General features: G+C 42.9%; 1 protein-coding gene across 1 annotated transcript in view; it reads left to right on the forward strand.

Moving 5' to 3' along the window:
• SCARA5 (scavenger receptor class A member 5) overlaps positions 1–19,453 on the forward strand; it is a 1,132,578-nt gene that overhangs the window by 722,449 nt on the left and 390,676 nt on the right. The window contains exon 5 of the mRNA XM_078649946.1: positions 15,405–15,503. Coding sequence (XP_078506072.1) covers positions 15,405–15,503 — 99 coding nt within the window. The remainder of the gene's footprint in view (positions 1–15,404; positions 15,504–19,453) is intronic.

Raw genomic sequence — 19,453 nt, forward strand, 5'->3', positions numbered from 1 at the left:
AGCGCCCCCATGTTGTAGACTGTCATAAATGCAGGTGTTCACAATTAAGTGCCTGTGCCTGGCACCGGAAACCACCAGCTCAAATTAAGCACTGCAAACAACAACCCACAATACTCATTCTACCACGTGGCTTTGGTAGTGGTAGTAATGTCCTTCAAAATACTAACATATAGTGCAATACAATGCAATTGCCCATCCTTTGGAGGGTGGGAACACAATAGGGATACAAAACTTCATTGCATCCTCTCCCACGGTGATGGGGGTCCTTGGAGGGTCGTCTGCACTCTGTCAGTTCTCCATCAACCTATGGATGCCTCCCACAAACACTCCACAGACATAGAGTGGCAACGTAGCGGTCAGAGACGGTTCCGCATTGGCCTTCACCACTTTTTCTTCACTGCCCATCTGCTGTTTCACATTGATGGTCGGAGGCTAGACTCAAGCCCACCCGCTAATCCAGTCCACTGCCGAGAACGGATGCATCATACAGCGGGTATTTACCACTGCTGTGACACCTATGTCATTGCTACCATATTGTAACAGTTTGGAGAGGATCAATGTTTAATCTTTATTCAACCAAGGTCAGTGTGCACTGAGTCCTGGTAAGAATGTCAGAATAGCCGCTAATGGTGTGGATTATTTACCTATCGGTTCATGGCATGCAAATTTATTTTACGCGGGAAGCCTTAAAATCTGTTGGAAAATAGATTCTAATGGACTTCCATTGGACAATGTGAAGATCAATGTGTTGCCTGTGACACCACCAGAGAGGGCTCTTTCCCCTTTAACTGCAGGGAGTTCTCTGCATTTTTCTTCTTTATTGCATGAAAACAGTTGTTGAAGCTATAATTCTGGACAGGGAGGGTCATAGTCACTACCTGACCTCCTGCTTCCGGACCCTTCAAAAACTCTTCTGGTGGGATTCACAAGACCCCTGTCGTTCAGCATCTGTGCACTCTGCCTGTTCCTACATAGGCGACTGATTTCTAAAATCCTGTTTTTCCTACTAATAAAGGCCGCCTACCTACAATCTTGCCTTGCTCCCTATTCACCTGTTTAGTATTCATGTTCTAGCATGCTGATCTCCTCTGGAGCCCTAAGATTAGCAAATTACAGGTTGGAGGCCTTGCCTTCTCTTACCTTTTTAACTTTGGCGGCAGCTTCGTTTGACAATGTAGCAACTTGCAGGCAGATTCATCAAGCATTTTTGCGAGCGCAAACGGTGAGAATCGCAAAATTCGGCAGTTTGCGCCCGCAACAATGGCAATTGAGATTCATCAATGGTTCATGAACTCGCAATTTGAAAAATCGCAAATAATTGCGATTTATCAAATTGTGATCGCATTTAAGGAATCTCAATTTGAGATTCCTTAAATGCTATTCATGAACCTTTTAAAAATTGCGAAATCGCTATTTTTGCCCGCTATTTACCTCGATGTCTGACTTCGTGGTAAATAGCGAAAACTTAGAAAAATGCACTTTAGTGCATTTTTCTAAGTTGTATGTTACACACACACACATGTCCTTTGGACATGTGTGTGCGCAACATCAATCTACATTTACATTTCAGGGGTGCTACAGAGTGTCCTTTGGACACCTCTGGCACCCTTGAAATCGCATCCTTATTTGTGATTAGCAATTTGCTAATCGCAAATAAGGAAGCTGTAGAAATCGCAAATAATATTGCGATTTCTACATGAATCCCGTTTTGCGAGTCTTTAAAAGCGATTCCTTAATAATCGCTATTAAGGACTCGCAAAACAGGACAATGATGAATCTGGGGGCAAGTCCCCTCTGCTTTCCAAAAACCTGGAATCTTTCGAGTAGTTTTCTGATATTTCCCCTTCCACTTAGCAGCTTGACATCTTAGTAGGGTATCTGCACACTCTACAAGCACTTTTCAGAATCATTAACTTAGGTTGTTTTTAATTATAAAATACTTTCCTTTCTGGTTTATATAAATGAGCTAAGCAGATATATCAAAATAACATCAATCCATATTTAAGACATGGTTTTATTCAAAAACAGACGAAATTGCCTAGAATCGAAGTGATTGCAGGTAGAACACGTGCTACCAAAAATCCAGATGTTATGGTTGATCACCTATAATTAGACCAACATCATTTGTAAGACATGTGAAATGTCTGTATCTAAATCAATATAAAACAATAAATTGCCCATGAGTTTGAATTTCCTTACTTCGGGATTTGACAGACGTTTTCCTGGCTATGCCTCGACACGTGGCCAGTCTTAGTTTTGCAGGTGTAAACCTCGAAATGAGGTGTGAATTTCATTTTTAGATGCAGAAATGTCCACCCTCTAATTCTCACATGCAAATCGAAGTAAGTACTCTGTGTTTTACCTTCCTCTACACTACCCTAGGTTATCGTTTCCCTCTCTGTTCATGGATTTACTCCTCCACTTGATAGGAGTAAATCTCAGCCACTTTCAATGGGAAGAGGTCAGAAATTAGTTTCTGAATACCCAGAAAAATGAATGTCTGAGAGTGCACTAGAAGGGCCACCACCCACAGGAGGTTTATTCACACCAAATAATTTGTGCAAATAAATCCTTGTAGATGGATAAAACCAACTTTTCTGAATTGGAAAAGTGGTTTTGCACTTGTAAACCAATCTCCTTGTGGATGTCCTATTTACATGTGTTAATCATTTTAAGAATAAGACGGTCTTTCAAAATCAGCAGGTCTTTGTACAGCCATTTAGCTGTCACTAGACAGTGGAATATTTCCGGATATGATATTTTATAAATAAATGTCTTTACGCATATCTTTTTATATATATATATATATATATATATATATGTCTTTCGTATAATGGGATTTCATCCTCTTTTTACCTTTCATCTTAAGTTTTATAAAACTTCTTGCTTTCCAACTGGAGAAACCTCGCTGGTGCATCGTCACTGTTTCTCTCAGACATTAGTGATAGGTGATCCACCCAGGCCTCTTCTGAAACCATGCTTCCAGCCCTTGCTTCCCTACCTGTTTGGGGAATATCCTTTACAACGCGGATGTTACCCCGCACTACAGTTATGACGCGTCTTTTACAACGCAAGTCGTAACCACGACTTGCGCTGGAGGGTGCTCAAGGACAAGGAATAGTAGATTTACTATTCCAACACATTCCCTACTGTACGTAGGCTGATGTTGGAATAGTAAATTTAACTATTCTAAGTCCAGCACCCCTACAGTGCAAGTCGTGGTAACGATTTGCGTTGTAAAGAACGCGTTGTAACGGTACGCGTGGTAATACCACGCGTTGTACCGTCGTTCATCCTACCTGTTTACCTAATCTTACAAGTTTTCAAAATGCCTGACCATCTTTTATTGAAATTATGGCAAGCATTTATTACCAATGTTCTTTATAATAGAGCTCTTTGTCTTGTTTCATCCTTGCGTTATATAGGTTATAAGTACCATCAGTATACACATTATTTGCTAAGGCGCCTTCATTTTCCCAAGCTTGCAGGAGGGCATTATACTTTATTAACTGACTCCAATGGGAAAACGAAATGTATGTTTATGTTTAACCTCTTCCGCGCTGATGACGGAACCGCTCTGTCATCAGCCGCGGTAGAGCTGTGCTGATGATGGAGCGGTTCCGTCATGGCCCTCCCGACGCGCCTGCGCGGCGCTGATTTTGCGCCTGTGCGGTGCGTTCTATTGAGCGGGCGGGGCCATGACGGAACCGCTCCTGAGCACAGCTCAACCGAGGCTGGTGACGGAGTGGTTCCGTCACCAGCATGGGCGCACCGCGCACACCCCCGCCCCCTTAGCAGTGCGGCGGAATAGCCGCCGCAGCGAAGGTGTTAAAAGATTTATAGCACACCGCTCATCTTCAAACAATATTTTGATGATGATATTCTGGTACCCTGCCTCTGTGGTTGGTGGCGCCCTAAGCATTTCGCCCTCTTTCTTGATATAGAAGTGCCATCCTTGTTCAGAGCACAGCTCTCGCATCAGGAGGTGCCTGCACAGAAATATAGAGTGGGGCTGAACCACAACTCCGTGTTTCCGTGCTCCATGGCCATCAGAGCAAGTCTGAGTGAGAGGATGGTGCACACTGGTGCAAAGTGCACCCCTACCTGTTAGGGAGGGAGTTAATCCCAGCTGCACTGGCCAGGAAGCATTTTTTAAATTCTGGGGGACTTGGTGGCGGGAGCTCATTTAATAAATCAATCAAGTTGCATTTGAAGAACACGGCTTGTCACTCCGGAGGGGTATACAGGCATTTACTGCTTGTCTCATTTGAACGGGTAACAGCAGTGATTCACCAGAGGTAGTTGATGGTCTGCGTTGCCAGGTTCATTTGTACCTGGGCCGAGGTTAAGTATTCTCTCTCATCTTCTTCAAGACCCCTCAGATGTCTCCTGACACAGCCGGACACCCCTTGCCTAGGTGTTGTTTTGCTGCTCTTTTCACCATTGATGCATCTGCTTTGGAGCTGACTTGCTGCTTGGAGTCTCCACCTCCCGTCGTGGGACCGGCCAGTGGTGAGACATAAGCCCCCACAGCCCCTGCGGTTCAAGGATGCCCCTGAGTTTCAGGCCCCCCCAATCCCCTTCAGCAAAAGTGGTAGGTGGTGAGCCAGGAAAGGGGGGGGGGGTTGTGTCTACTTTGCAGAGGGGTGGGGTGCTCAAGTTTTGTTACGCCTCTGTGTCCCGCTCCATTCGCTCATGTCCAGAGTTGTACTGCCCACAGGCCCTTGGTGACAGTGCGGAGGGATTCGGCTGCTTGGCTGCCTTGATGTTTTTGATAGTCGGCGACTTTAGGAGTGGCATGTGCTGCTCAGAAGAACCACATGGGAGGCATGTTGAGGGGATATGGGAACTACTGGGGGATGAGGCAGGCTTTGGAAAACAGGCAACTGTGTGCACTTTTGGCTCTCTTGGCATGAGGATAAAGACTAGAAGAAGCAAAGATCTCCTGCTCAACTACTACATTAGCCTTTTTGGCCATTGAAATTGATTAGTCGGGCAGCTGTCGGCTCGCTCTCAAAAAAGAAGAGGCATTTGTTAAGTTATTGATGTGAGCGCTCATAAGGTCATGTTGCTTCAGCTTCAGGTGCTGATTGGTCGGCTTAACTTTGTTCTGCAGAACATTCAAGTGGCAGTCCCTTCTCTACATTAATAGCTGAGGCATGGTCAGGATTGAGAGAGAGGCAACAAAGGCCCACACTTTCAGCTGAAGTCAGGCTGGTGCTTGCTTTTTGATTCTATTGTGTGCAAATCTCAAGCACTGGAATGCGTATATTCACTGCGCAGTGGGCAGTGTGGGCTTTGGGGCAATCCCCCTTCATCAAAGTGGTGTGCACAGTTTTTCCCAAAGTAGTGTTTTGTGCCTGGTCAGGTGCATGAATGTGACGTTCAACGTTTTATTTCTCATCTTGGTTGCCCTGCATGTCTGGAGTGATCACGTCTCTGTGTTCATTCAGTGTGTTTTTGTCAGATAGTATGCCTGTTGTTAAATGTATTCATTACCAATGTACCAATGGTGGTCTGGCTACTGAAGGACTTTGTGTTCTTGTGCCTGATGAAAACTGCCTTTTCAAGGCAAAGCGTGTTCCTGGCAGGATAAATGATGCTGCTGGTCCATGGTCACATTTCAAGATGTTGGATGCAGGACAGCTGATTAAGCCACTCCTTTTCCAGCATATTTCCAGAATCTAGCAGCACAGTCTTACTGGACCTTGCTGCGGCTAGTCCAGTCTCAAAGACTATGTGGGCCTATACGGAGTCCTTTTGTCGCTACCTCTCCTATCTGAGCAGGTCCCCGGGGGTGTGGCTATCTCTTTAGACTCTTGGGTGGGTTTTCAAGCCCTCCTGCACAGGAAGGAACTTCAGTCTTTGTCTAGAGTCCCATTGCAGCCATAATCGTTCTCGCTAAAGTGGCGGGGTCCCAAGATCAATTGGAGCAACCTATTCTTCCCCAATTCGCTTCAAACAAGATACAGTGAATATTTAACTGTGCACCCTGTGTTATATATATATAATAAATACCGGGTGTTGAGACAAAAGCAGTGTGGTTGTTGCACTTTCCTCTTCTTTAAAACTAAATTCTGTATAGTATTGATTACTGTGAGCTTACGCATTGAGGCTCTTGAATTTACTTTTATACTCGTTACTGTGACGTTGATATATATCAGTATTTTAAAATAGAGGTCTAGGACCATTGTATTCTGTATCACATTGAACCCAGGTCCATGACCATGATTGGGTAACCCAATTTTTGTAATGGCTATTAGGCTCAGTTGGCGCAAGTGTGTCGGCCTAGCTGTTAGCTGTCAGATTAATGCGTCTAAGCAACCATAGGTTACTGATCAACCTTGGCAGACCCACCACGAATACCCGTACCACCTTCGACCACAGGTTACTGACCAAGCTAGGCAGACACACTTGCGCTAACTGAACCTAATAGGCCCACACTGCTAATTTCCAGCCTGAAGTTTTCTTGCTGTTACTGGTTCCCACCTCCTCCCCCCATCTTGGCCCTAATGAAGACCCCACTTTCAAGGCGTGAAGTCGGCTGGTTCTTATAGGGGTCGAAATGTCGATATTGTTTTGTTTCTTTATGTCAAATTTAGATGACAGAGAATACGTATCCGCATCTTTTTGTTTTGATTTAACATTCATGTAAATGCCAGACATCTGACAGGATAGGTTATCATGACTGATTGTTGATGCTTATATACGCACCACCTTCCCTTTGCACATCTCCTGCACTTATCCCTACTATGCACTTGTCACCTCATATTGCGGGCACCTTTTTTCGAATTGTCTGAATATGAAATACATTGGATTCTATACACTTGATTCATTTCAATTCTGGTGATGCAATTAAATAGTAACCATTGTTGGAATGAGCTAATCGGTGTAGTCATATTTTGTTTACTTTGACCATTTACTGTACTATTAAGTTTTATGAATGCTCGCTACTGTGACATTATTATATGTACCACATTGTACCCGGGTCCAGTGGTCTATCGGGTTACCCCATTATCACATAACTTTTTGGAAGCAGGAACTTTGTATATAATAGTGTTCCACTGAAATATTGAGGGTGTTGGATCAGTGTCAGTAGGCACTGTCTTAATAGTTGAGTGTTGGTGAAGAATCATGCCTGGGTCTATGCTGCCAGACCTCATCATTCTTCACATTAGCTGTAACAACTTGGTTTATTATGGCCAAAGGGACTTTCTGGAATTGTTGATAATTCAAATGTTATGGTTGGCTAACATGTTTGCTGAAGCAGTAGTAGAATGGTGATATATCTCATAGAGAGTCAGGATTTATGACTTATCATTGAAGGGTTTCAACAATTCAGCCAAGCGCATTATTAGGCAATGGAGGAACTTCCGAACACCGTGCATTTGAAGACGATTCTACATGCATGTTTGAAGGGGACCCGCTTTTCCATGAGGATGATGTCCATTCATCACAGATGGATATTGACTCACTGGTTGCATCTGCAATGCAGCACTTTGGCCATAACTTGAGGATGCTGATGGGCCAGGGGACCATGTTGTCCTCTGGCAGCAATGGGCTCTTGTAGGGGATGCTCCTTGGTCGAGGGACCACGTTGGCGTAGGCCATCAATGGACTCATTGTTGGCCAGAAGGCAGGTATATTCTTTTACACCCTGCCTTAAATCAAGCCAAGTACCTCAGAACTAGCTGTTTTACTCCAAGTATGGGAGGTGGATTTTTCAGGTTCTCCACAAGGTGTCCAGGGACAACGTGTGACACCAGTACCCATACACATATCCCAGAGGGTGTTGTGGGGTCCGGAGGTGATCCCTCGGGTGTGGTTTAGGTCAGTGGCTTAGTGGCACCTTCCCCTGTTTGGAAATGGGGGGAGTAGGTCATTAAGAATCGTCAGCGGGCCCCAGATATAGATGAGGCCTCCTGATATGAGCAGAGTTGGCCGAGACAGATGGTGGTGATTCGTGAGCCCAATTTGACGGTGGGATGGTTGACGTCAGGAATTTCTCTAGCTGGCCTTTTTTGCCTACTAGATGTCAACAAAGGATGTAAATATTATAAATATGGTCTTTTGATACATATGCTATGGTTTTGTCAATTCTGTTCGTATTGATGTATGAATAAATATGGCCCATGAATTCTTACTATAAAACCAAACTATTCAACTTTTCTAATGTTGCCCAGATGGCCAAATAACAGCATCACTGAAGTATTAAAGTGCAAAATGAATTCTTGTTGCATCATCTTTGTGACTTGCACAAAAGGGGATCCTAAAATACAGTGAAGAGCATTTGCATCAGGTTAAACTTATCACACACTCATGTCATACCATTCTTCATGTGTTTACAAAATAATAAATGGGGAAAACAAATTTTCTCCAGTTTTGAAATGGGAAACATTGGACTATATTAGCGGCAAATGTATTTGTCCTATTTTGTATTGCATCAGCATACAAAATAATTCTGTATTCTACAATTAATTAAAATGGCACACATAGATTTGTCCTGTTTTTTGTACCAGTAAATATTTCTGTGCTGCAACCCTATTGTTATGTAGCGAAGTGAATATAAATACCATGGCTAGATTTTAAGGGTTATGTAGTTATCTATAGACCATAATGAGCTAAGTTTATTTTAGAGGCCTTGCAAGAAAACTCACTTGTAGCTCAACAGGAAGAATCATGAATTGACTCCTTAACAATCTTACAGAATAACAAAATATGGTGGTCCTGGCAGAGTAACTGTAAAACTTTGCAATGATTAAATCCGTTAATTCAGAAATAATAAAATCTGACAGAATCTAGAAATTTTAGGCTACAGTATTCCACACTGTCTCACAAGTCAAACTAGGATATGACTTTGTGAATGAGATCGCCATTAGAAAAGTGCACCTCTGGTGGAATCTTCCCAAGCATTATTTCCACCTGACATTAAATGAAAAACGCTTTAATGTCTCCATGCTGGCTACCCACCTGGAGAAAGCAAATGTAAGAACTTGTGCTGGATTTTCCACGAATCATAAAATAAAGTCCACAGTGATCTGGGTGAATAGCACCAGAAATATACTTTTGAAGCCCATACAAAGCAAAAAGCTCTAAAAATGTGTTTTACATCAGTTCCTAAGCAACGCTCTGCCCAGTGATTCCCCAGGCTCGCCCATCCCAGTATTTCAATTGAATCACTGCAGTAAAGTTTCACAGCAAAGAAATACAACAGCCTTGACTAATTCATATGTTCAAATCTAAATAGTAGATTCTTAAACAGTCATAAAAGAGCTGTACATGACTGAGCCTTGTTAAGTATGACAGAATGAAACAAGTACCAACAAAGGCCACAGGTTTGGGTTTTGGATAATATATGCAACACACACACACACACACACACACACACACCCACACACACACAAACACACACACGTACATATTATGGACCAGTATGTACACTGAACTTCAAATCTAAAGACAACCATGTACACAGCCAGCAAACATACAGTCAATCATGCACATTGACCAACAGTGATTTACTTATATTATTTTTATTTGTGCTTTGTAAAGACCCTCAAATCACTCAATGGTGGCCACAGAGTGCTTTAAGAAAGGGTGTTTGTTGTAGGGAGCAGTAAACTGCAATATTGTAACGCAAGGCCAATGCTGGAGAGCCAACCGATCATGAGACAGAATTTTGGATTTTCAGAAGATACCCACCATCAAAAAGGTCCTTAACATGAAGACAAGCACAGTAAGGGCCTTATTAATAGTTTGACTGTGCGGGAGCGGGACCGGGCGATCCTGCACCGCCGAACCCATGTAGGAACAGCCCGCCAGATCAGGAGTTTTCTTCTGTTAGGTGGGCAGTTCTTGGGCATTCCCAGGGCAGTGCCTATGAAATAGGCACCGTAATGGAAACATCAAAGACAAAACCTGCACAGCACAGCATGGACTGCTGCAGTCTATGCTGTGCCGGTACTGGTGTGAATGCACACATGTGCTGGTCTGTGTGCATCCACATGGCGTGAGGCATCAGGGGCCCTGTACAGCCCCCTTTGTTTCCTCTCTGCCACACTTTTCATGGCGGTCGCACTGCCATGAAAAGTGTGTTGGTGAGGAAACTCGTAATGTGCTTGGCAGGGCGGCAGATTTTGAGTCGAAATGCAGAATGATGGGACTTAGTTGTTTCTTCAATGGTACAGGTATCATTTAGCAGGATGAAGCTAAAACTCAATCCGGCCCTGTGGACCTGCCGGTCAGATACTTTTCCAATGGGTCACGCTGAAGTTATGGTGCTCTGGAGGGAAAGTTTTCAAAAGTTTCCAAATGTTCTGCTGATGCCCAAACAGCCACAGGAGCACACATATAGGTCCCCCAGGACTTCAGGGGAAGACACTGAGAGGCTCTCAGGGTGTCAGGTGGGGGACCCTAGCAAAGTCAAGTTGCGACTATTCAGATGGGCACTTTAGGGAAAAGGCCTCTTGCAGTTAGTTGTGTCATTGTAGCCACACATGATGTCAACCAACTGATTCTCAGAGTCCACTTCTTTGCCGTTGGTACTAGGAGGAGCAGGCAACTTTTAAGACAATTTTGACATATTTAAAGGGAAGCACAGGCACTTTACTCTTGTTTAGCAGTAATAAAGTGCACAGAGCTCTAGATCCAGCAAAGCAGATAGTGAAATAATTGGGGGGGGGGAACATCACACAAAATATGGTAATGTATTACTTATGTGACTTAAATGATAACCACAATCGTGCATTGCAAAACCTGCATAAAAGATAGCAAACATTTCAATGAATATATGCTATTGAGGGGGCTGAAGGTAAATAAGCCAAGGCATATCAAAACCTTTCTCACAACAGCAGCACATCTATACCCTTTTCCATGTATTGTGGTATTAATAAGAATCTTCATGTCGATGCAGGACACAAGATCACCTTTTCTAGCCATTTAGGTCATTTCTTGACAGCAGCAGGACAAACTTGAAGTTAGATATATATACTTTTTTGTACCAGCATCCATGTACATACACAACAAACAGAGGCATTCATACAAACACACAAGTACGGGCACATTTGCAAACCTTTAAAACTTGGAAGTCCCTTATATTATGTAAGGTTCACTCTAGCAGCTTTTTTGGGTCAGCAGCTTCTGACATATTTTGATTTTTCATTCTGTACTCTTGTTGGCAAGAGCAACATAAGAAATCCCACAATGCAAAGTCATGTTGGCTAAAGTCTGAACTGGCATTAGGTGTCACACATGACTTGGATGATTGGGTATGTATGCACTAGGATAGAAAGATGGGAATTAAAAAAACACATTTCCTCTATATTATGTTGCCAATTCAGTGTGGTTTTGTTTAAAAGATAGCAAGTTTACTTTACTCTTCTGGCTCTCTAAATTCCAAAACATGTGTTTAAAGAGTATTCTGTCTGCCAAACTCTAGGTCTGCCTCAGGTGTACGGTAAGTATTCCCTCGACAGAGCCCCATTGGCTCTGTCATTGAAATACATCCTCCAAAGCCTCGACCGAGTAGGGTCTGTCAGAGGAAAGGCAGATAGTGTAATGTATTTTTTTCTGTCAATTACCGACAAGGAAAACTTGACAGGGAGGGAAAGGAAAAATCTCAGAATGAGCCCCACGATTTAGGAGCACTAAAATCCCAGGGGGTAGGTGCCATTGTTTTTTTTCCCAAAAACAAGCTCCCATTTTGGAAAAAAAACAAATAAAATGTGAAAGGTTTTATGGACAGTCATCGTGGTTGACAGTACTCTCTGTCGAATTTTACATAGATTGACAGGAATTGATGTGGCAGCAGTTATTGTAGACAGATGGTCACGAGGGGAGGAGGACATCTCTAAATTTGGTGGACGAGAGGTTTGTCAGTGTGACAAGACAAAATATTCTGTCGGTCTGATGGACATTAATCTGACTGCCAAACTCTAAATCACGTCCTAGTACATGGACAATTTATTGAACTTGTTTTTTGGCTTCCAAAGCAAACAAATACTTTTTGAATTGTGCCGCAGAAATGGTTTAACAAGCAGCAAATGTAATTTATTTTCAAGCATTTCTCTGTGCTGGGAAATTAAACACATAATTTGTCTGTTTATGTGCTAGTGTTTTTACCCTTGATCACAATGAGTCCAATAGAAAAAATATATAACGTAACTGGGATTTAGGAAACTCATCTGCTTGGAATTTTATGGAACAATCAAATTTAATTTAGAGTGCATTTATCCATCACACAGGCCAGTACACCATATTACTACCTTGAATCAATTCCCATAAAGACAATCTTGTGGCCAGATGTATAAAACCCATTTGCAGTCACAGACTCTGCTATGATTCAACAACAAAACTACAGGGTTTACTACACCAAAAGGGCAGCTAATAATGTTGCAGACACTATTTGTGAGTTGGAAATGTATCAGTGGTTTGTGAATACAATTCCAGTTGTAAACCATTGATCAGTTACGGACTCCGAAGTTGAGGTGATAACTGATTCTCAAAGGGGAAGCTATGGACCTTCACACATCGTGTCACTGGCCTCAGGAGCCAGACGAGAAACATATTCTTAAATAGCAACATCATTAACAAATGCTGGCTGATTTAAATAATTGTTTCCCATTTTCAAATTCAAATGTACAGAGAGAGACCTGGGTCCCTTGGGGGTCTCCTTCTCTGCAAACAATCATATAGGGTTCCAAATTGTAATGTACCTAATGAATATTCATTATGTAGGTCACTTTAAGATACTTCTGTGAATAGGTCGCTTATGATGTGACCTGTTATTACTTAGTTCACATTGCATTCCCATTTTCAAACCAGTCCATGAAAGTATGTCCTACTTCTGTTGCAGTTAGTATGCAATTCATTGTAAAAATGCAGTTCATTTACATAACTATTAAAAATTATGTCTCTCCATTTCCTGGTCAAAAGAAGTTTGCATGTAGCTCATCTGGCCCGCTGCCGCTCTACTGACAATTCTTGACACGTTACTGCACATTCGCTTTTGTCACAAATAGTAAATTTTTACAATCAAGGATGGACACTCGTAGGTTATAACAGGAGTAAGTTTAATAGGATTAGTTCAGGTTACAGGTAGGCCCCTTCAGGAGCAGCATCCTTGCTGCTCAGCCCATACATTCATCTGAGACTCCATCAACTCTAAACTCAACATTCTGATGACCTCGCACACTGGCTGAGCAGCAAATGAGGAGAGACCTAGGGAAGAATGCATTGCAGAACACACAGTTTTAATTTGTAATTTTTAAACCGTATACCTCATTTTTTTTTTTTTTTGTTTTGTTTTTTTTGCAGAGTTTTATATAGCGCGAACTAGACCCGAACTGAATCAGGTATCAGAGCGCTTTACATATTATCCAGTTACGTTACATGAGGACACACTTTCATTTTACATTTGAGCTAAGCACATTTAAAATAGTCTGTTGAAATTGGGAGTTTTTGGGAGAGCATATTCTATGGATTTGTATAGCAACTGTACTTGTTTCCAACAAGGCTTAATTATTAAGGTGTCATATATGTAATTACATAAGGCATTTGCATCCTACAAAGAATATATAAGGGTATATTCCACCCCTTGTGCCTACCGTAATCTCTGCTATTGTCATTTAGTACATTTGTATATGTTGACTTTTAATGTCAAATTGTCGTTGCAGCATTAATTACAGTATCCTACCATCCTTCCCAAATATTGGTATTGCATTTCTGCCTGCCCTTGGGCTGTTTTCTTCGGTCATGGCAACAAGGAAATGAAAGTTCTAGCATTTTTGTGAGATTTATGATTATTTTTACGAGGAAAAGCAAGGTGTGATTTTCAAAAACATTAGTGAGCCAGAGTTTTTAAGCAAATAGATAGGTTTCTTCAAAAAGCCTCAGGTTTAACCTTGGTAGCGTTGGTCCAAAAAGAAAAAGTCTTCCTCAGAGAAATGTGAGTAAAGCAATACTAAAGCAATAAAACAGGCCGGAAATCAAATAATAAAATCCAAAAGCCAATTCAGGAAAACAAATGCAAACTTGATGAATATAACATCACCAAAACAAGAGAAAAAATGGAAACGGTCAACACGAGATGTACAGTTTTGAAGAAAAAAACGTAACAAATGTGCGTAGGAAACAACAGGATGGTAACAATCAGTATTTCAAAGGGTCCACCGGATGTTGATTTTGCACCACATAAACACAGTTACTTCTCTGCTTTATGACTTGTTACAAAAATGTTTTACTTTGGTTTCTACACACTTGCTTCTAAATGCATCGTTTATTCTTAGCCCATGTCACTCAACCCCACATTCAGAGAAACAAACAATCTAGCTGAAGCAGTAAACACAAAGAACTTTCAAGAGTAGAAATCAGTACAACAATGTATCAAAGAAATATACAATTATTCTTCCGAGTATCATTTCATTAAAATATATAAAAAATAAGTGAAAAATATATCTATACCAGTGATATACGATTATTAAAAATCTAAATCATGTACAATATATGCACAGTATATACCCTTACACTACTAAGGGGAAAAACTCCATAAACAAACATCAGTACACTAAGTATTTTTGAGAGTAAAACAAAGAAACAGTATACTTTGTCATTAAATTAAACACATTAGTAGGAAAAAAATGTTGACTAGGACTCTTTACTGACTTTATATACCTCCTCCAGTTGGAACACCACAGCAGTTGATATCCTTATCTCCCAAACTCCCAAACTTGTCAGTCCTTCCGCATGTATCTCATGTGAAGACAAGAGACTTTCTACCAAGGCACAGCCTCTTGAGGCACCATGGTCTCCCAGGTGGCAAGCTGTCCAAGCATGCTACGGTTTATGTATCATTTAGGTTCCTATCAGCAGACAGTACAGTGCAGGACAAGTTGTTTCAAGAAAGGCAAATCATGTTGTTTGTTTGGTAAAATCTAAGCATTTCCTCTGCACCTCTCCAGGGTATATTAATCCTTGCTTTTCTCTACTTCAAGTCTTGAATAAGGGAAAATCAAGCTGCACATGTGTTCAAGTGATAAATAGCCAATGGTAAAATATTTCTTACTCTTGCGACTTCCACTTTTCTACCAGAGTAAAAGTCCTGAGATCTTTGGATATTTTGGATACATTCTGGCCCAACTTCTTTGTCAACCAGATTGAAAAAGTATATGATGTCATTGAGAGTCATTGAGACAATGCTTGTACATGAGTTTACGTGTCATATTAAGCAACGTCGCGTTTTCGTGACCACTATAAATCAGTCATGTGATAGACAAGTGCCACTATTTGAAACAGCATGAATCAAGAAATTGGTCGGTGTGCTCTGTTGAAATGATAATAATTTGATTTAATGACAGGCCAGGCTACCTTCTACTTGAAAGTAATTCACTGTTTCTTTTTTAATGAAGGTTTACCGGGTGAGCATGGTTTACCGGGACATCCTGGCCAGAAAGGAGACCAAGGAGTGATGGGTCCCATGGGCCCAATGGGTGCAAGAGGATTGAAAGGTAAAAACTGTTTTCTTTTCCATATAATATCAAGGCGGCAGCCATGTCAACTGTGACCCCTAATTTACTAATAGCGTACTTTAGCGATTCGCTATTATGAAATCGCAAACTGCGATGTATAACATTGTTTTTGGCACTGTTAGTACTTTGCAGTGGGTCGCAAATGGACCTAGGTCCTCATTATTCATGAGACAGGTCACAATTTGTGACCCATTGTGAATGGCTACAATCTTAGGGATGGTAGCCTGCTGGGGACAGCAGACTACCATGTCTGTGTTTGCTTATTGAATAAAGCAACTTTTTTTTTCAAATGCAGCCTGTTTTCCTTAAAGGAAAATGGCAAGCGTTTAAAAGAAAAAGGAAAAGTTTTTTTTTCCTTTTTACCACTGCCTGATCTGAAAAAGTATTGGTGCTCCTAATCACAAAGGGTAAGGGGTACGTTTGGGAATGGCGTACCAGCAACTAAGTTGGTGGTACCTTCGAATGGTTTGCGACCAGATTCCCGGTCACAAAACATTCCTACATACCAGTGTGACTCACTGTTAGGAAGGGACGCCCCTTCCTAATTGTGACTCACAAACACAATTTGTGATTCAGTATTAGCTTACCGTATCGCAAAAAGGGCTTTGTACATATAAAAATGCTTTTTTCGGGTCGCAAACAGCCCTATTCACCAAATTGGGCTGTTTGCGTGCTGAAAAAAGCTTCATGCGTCTGGCCCCAAATGTGTTTATACTGTGAAGAAAACAAAAAACTACTTCCAAAGTTATCCTTATCCTACTCTTGTGGTATTTTTACAAGGCAATGAATCTGCCATTTCAGAATTGAAGAAATGGGCCCATGCCAGAGGCTTTATTAAACTCATACACTCACAGTCACTGGGGTCAATTAGGAAACACGCAGTAAACATCATTTATTTGTAGCCAACTTCCTCTATATGCAGGTACATCCTGGGGCTGATTCATCAAAGTTTTTATGAGTACGGGACGTGGTACTGCAGGAGTACTCTTTTACATACCCCTACATGACTTTGTGGATCTGTCTGAAACCTCCAAAACACTATTAATAAAAGTGCAAAGAGAGCACAGTCCTTTCTATTTGTAGTAATTGTATTTCAGTATTCACTGAATATTGCCATTTAATTCCTATTTTAGATTTTTGGGGTTACTTTATTAAAGAATGTAAGAGAATGTAAAAGATTACTACAGGAGAACTGGTTTACATGCTCAAACGTTCTTTAGTGAATAGGCCGCATGATTCGTTTTTGAACTTGGCATAACGTTTTAATACTGTGCTCCACGATGTTGCATTGTTTACTTTTCACTTTAACTATTACCTTTCTAGCTGTTTTCATAGCAAGGCAGCAGCCATGCCAACTGTGAACCCTGAATGGAAAGTGAAACTGGAACCGAATTGTAGAACCATTTTACATGTTGAGATTTATGTGGTATGCAAAAAAAGAGCTTTCAGGAGTGCAACAGAGAGAGAGAAACACCATTACCTCACCAACATTTTGGTTTTGAATACAGATTTAAATTGGACAAACGCAGTGGCATAACAAAACTTGAGGGGATCCCCCTGCAAAGTACATGAAGGGCCCCCCCCCCCCATACTCCAGACCCAGTCTGGAGATCTCTGGCCAGGGACCTGCCAGTGCTAGAGGGGGCCCCCGGAGCTCGGGGGTCCCTCCCACACTGCAGGGGCTGCAGGGGCTTTTGTTACGTCACTGGACAGAATTTGTGTACTTCTGCCAAAAAAAGAGTTCCTGCCTTGTGGAGGAAAAGCTAATGCTCAACACAGTCAAGTCAAGTCAAGTCAGGAGATTTATATAGCGCGCTACATACCCATAGGGTCTCAAGGCGCTTGAGGAAGGGTGGAGAATTACTTGTCGAATATCCAAGTTTTAAGTTGCTTTCTGAATGCTAGGTGGTTCTGAGTAAGGCGAAGGTGAGTGGGAAGAGAGTTCCAAGTTTTAGCTGCCAGGTAGGAGAAGGATCTACCACCCATGGTGGTTTTGTTGATGCGAGGTACAGTGGCAAGGGCTTGGTTGGAGGATCGTAGCTGACGGGAGGGGGTGTAGAAGGACAGTCGTGTGTTGAGGCATTCGGGTCCGAGTTCGTAAAGTGCTTTGTGTGCGTGGGTTAGGAGGCGGAAAGTAATCCTCTTATTTACGGGGAGCCAGTGGAGGTTTTTCAGGTGACCAGAGATGTGTTCTTTACGCGGGATGTCTAGTATGAGTCTGGCTGAAGCGTTCTGGATGCGGTGGAGTTTTTTCTGGAGTTTTGCGGTGGTACCGGCGTATAGGGTGTTTCCGTAGTCCAGGCGGCTCGTGACTGCGTGGGTGACCGTTTTACGAGTTTCGGTGGGGATCCAGCGAAATGTTTTTTTGAACATGCGAAGAATGTTGAAGCAAGATGATGAAACGGCGTTGACTTGTCTGTTCATCGAGAGTGAGGAGTCCAGGATGACGCCCAGGTTCCGTGCGTGGTCTGTCGGGGTGGGTGCTTTTCCAAGGGCCTCTGGCCACCAAGAGTCATCCCAGGCGGAGGGGGAGGTGCCTAAGATGAGGACTTCTGTTTTGTCTGAGTTCAGTTTCAGACGGCTGTGCTTCATCCACTCGGCTACTTCTTTCATTCCTTCATGTAAGTTGGTTTTGGCGGTGTTAGGGTCTTTGGTGAGTGAGAGGATCAGTTGAGTGTTGTCAGCGTAGGAGATGATGTTGAGGTTGTGTTGGCGAGCGATGGACGCAAGGGGGCTCATGTATACGTTGAAGAGAGTGGGGCTGAGAGAAGATCCTTGTGGCACGCCACAGATGACTCCAGTGGCCTCTGACTTGAATGGTGGGAGGCGGACTCTCTGGGTTCTTCCGGTGAGGAACGAGGTGATCCATTCCAGTGCTTTTCCTTGGATTCCGACGTTTCTGAGGCGTTGTAGAAGGGTGCTATGACAGACTGTGTCGAAGGCAGCGGAGAGGTTGAGGAGGATGAGGGCGGCTGTGTCTCCGTTGTCCAGTAGAGTTCGAATGTCGTCAGTTGCAGCGATGAGTGCGGTCTCAGTGCTGTGTTTGGCTCGGAATCCGGACTGTGAGGAGTCGAGGGATTTGTTGGTTTCGAGGAAGGCGGCGAGCTGGTTGTTGACAGCTTTCTCGATGACTTTGGCCGGGAATGGAAGAAGCGAGATGGGGCGGTAGTTTTTGAGTTCGGTGGGGTCAGCTGTGGGTTTTTTCAGAAGGGCGCTGAGTTCTGCATGTTTCCAGCTTTCCGGGAAGGTGGCGGAGTTGAGGGAGCAGTTGATGACATCTCGGAGGTGTGGTGCTATGATGGAGTCGGCTTTGTTGAAGATGTGGTGAGGGCATGGGTCAGTTGGGGATCCTAAGTGGATGGAGTTCATCAGGCGGATGGTGTCCTCAGTGGAGATTGGGTTCCAGTCATTAAGGGTGTTCAAGGGGGGTGAAGGTCCTGCAGAAGGTTGGGTGGGTTGGTCTCCGGGTCGGTTGTCGAAGCTGTTGTGGATGTCTGCGATTTTGTTGTGGAAGAAGGAAGCTAGGGAGTCGCAGAGGGCTTGGGAGGGGGTGATGTCGTTGGAGTTGGCTGATGGGTTGGTAAATTCTTTGACGATGTTGAATAATTCCTTGCTGTTGTGGGCATTGTTGTCTAGTCGGTCTTTGAAAGCGGCTTTCTTGGCAGACCGGATTAGTTGGTGGTATATGCGGGTGGCGTTTTTGAAGGCGTCCCTGGTGCTGGTGTTTGGGTCTTTTTTCCAGGTCTTCTCGAGGGAGCGACAGAGTTTCTTCGATTTCTTAAGATCATCGTTGAACCAGGAGGCGTTTTTGCTGCCTAGTTTGAGTTGACGTTTTTTCAACGGTGCTAGGGTGTCGGCGCTGTTGGATAGCCATTGGGTGAGGTTAATCGCTGCTTGGTCGGGGTTAGAGGAGTGGGCGGGGGGGTTTA

This window comes from Lissotriton helveticus, chromosome 6 (assembly GCF_964261635.1).
Source record: "Lissotriton helveticus chromosome 6, aLisHel1.1, whole genome shotgun sequence".
NCBI classification, from domain to species: Eukaryota; Metazoa; Chordata; class Amphibia; order Caudata; family Salamandridae; genus Lissotriton; species Lissotriton helveticus.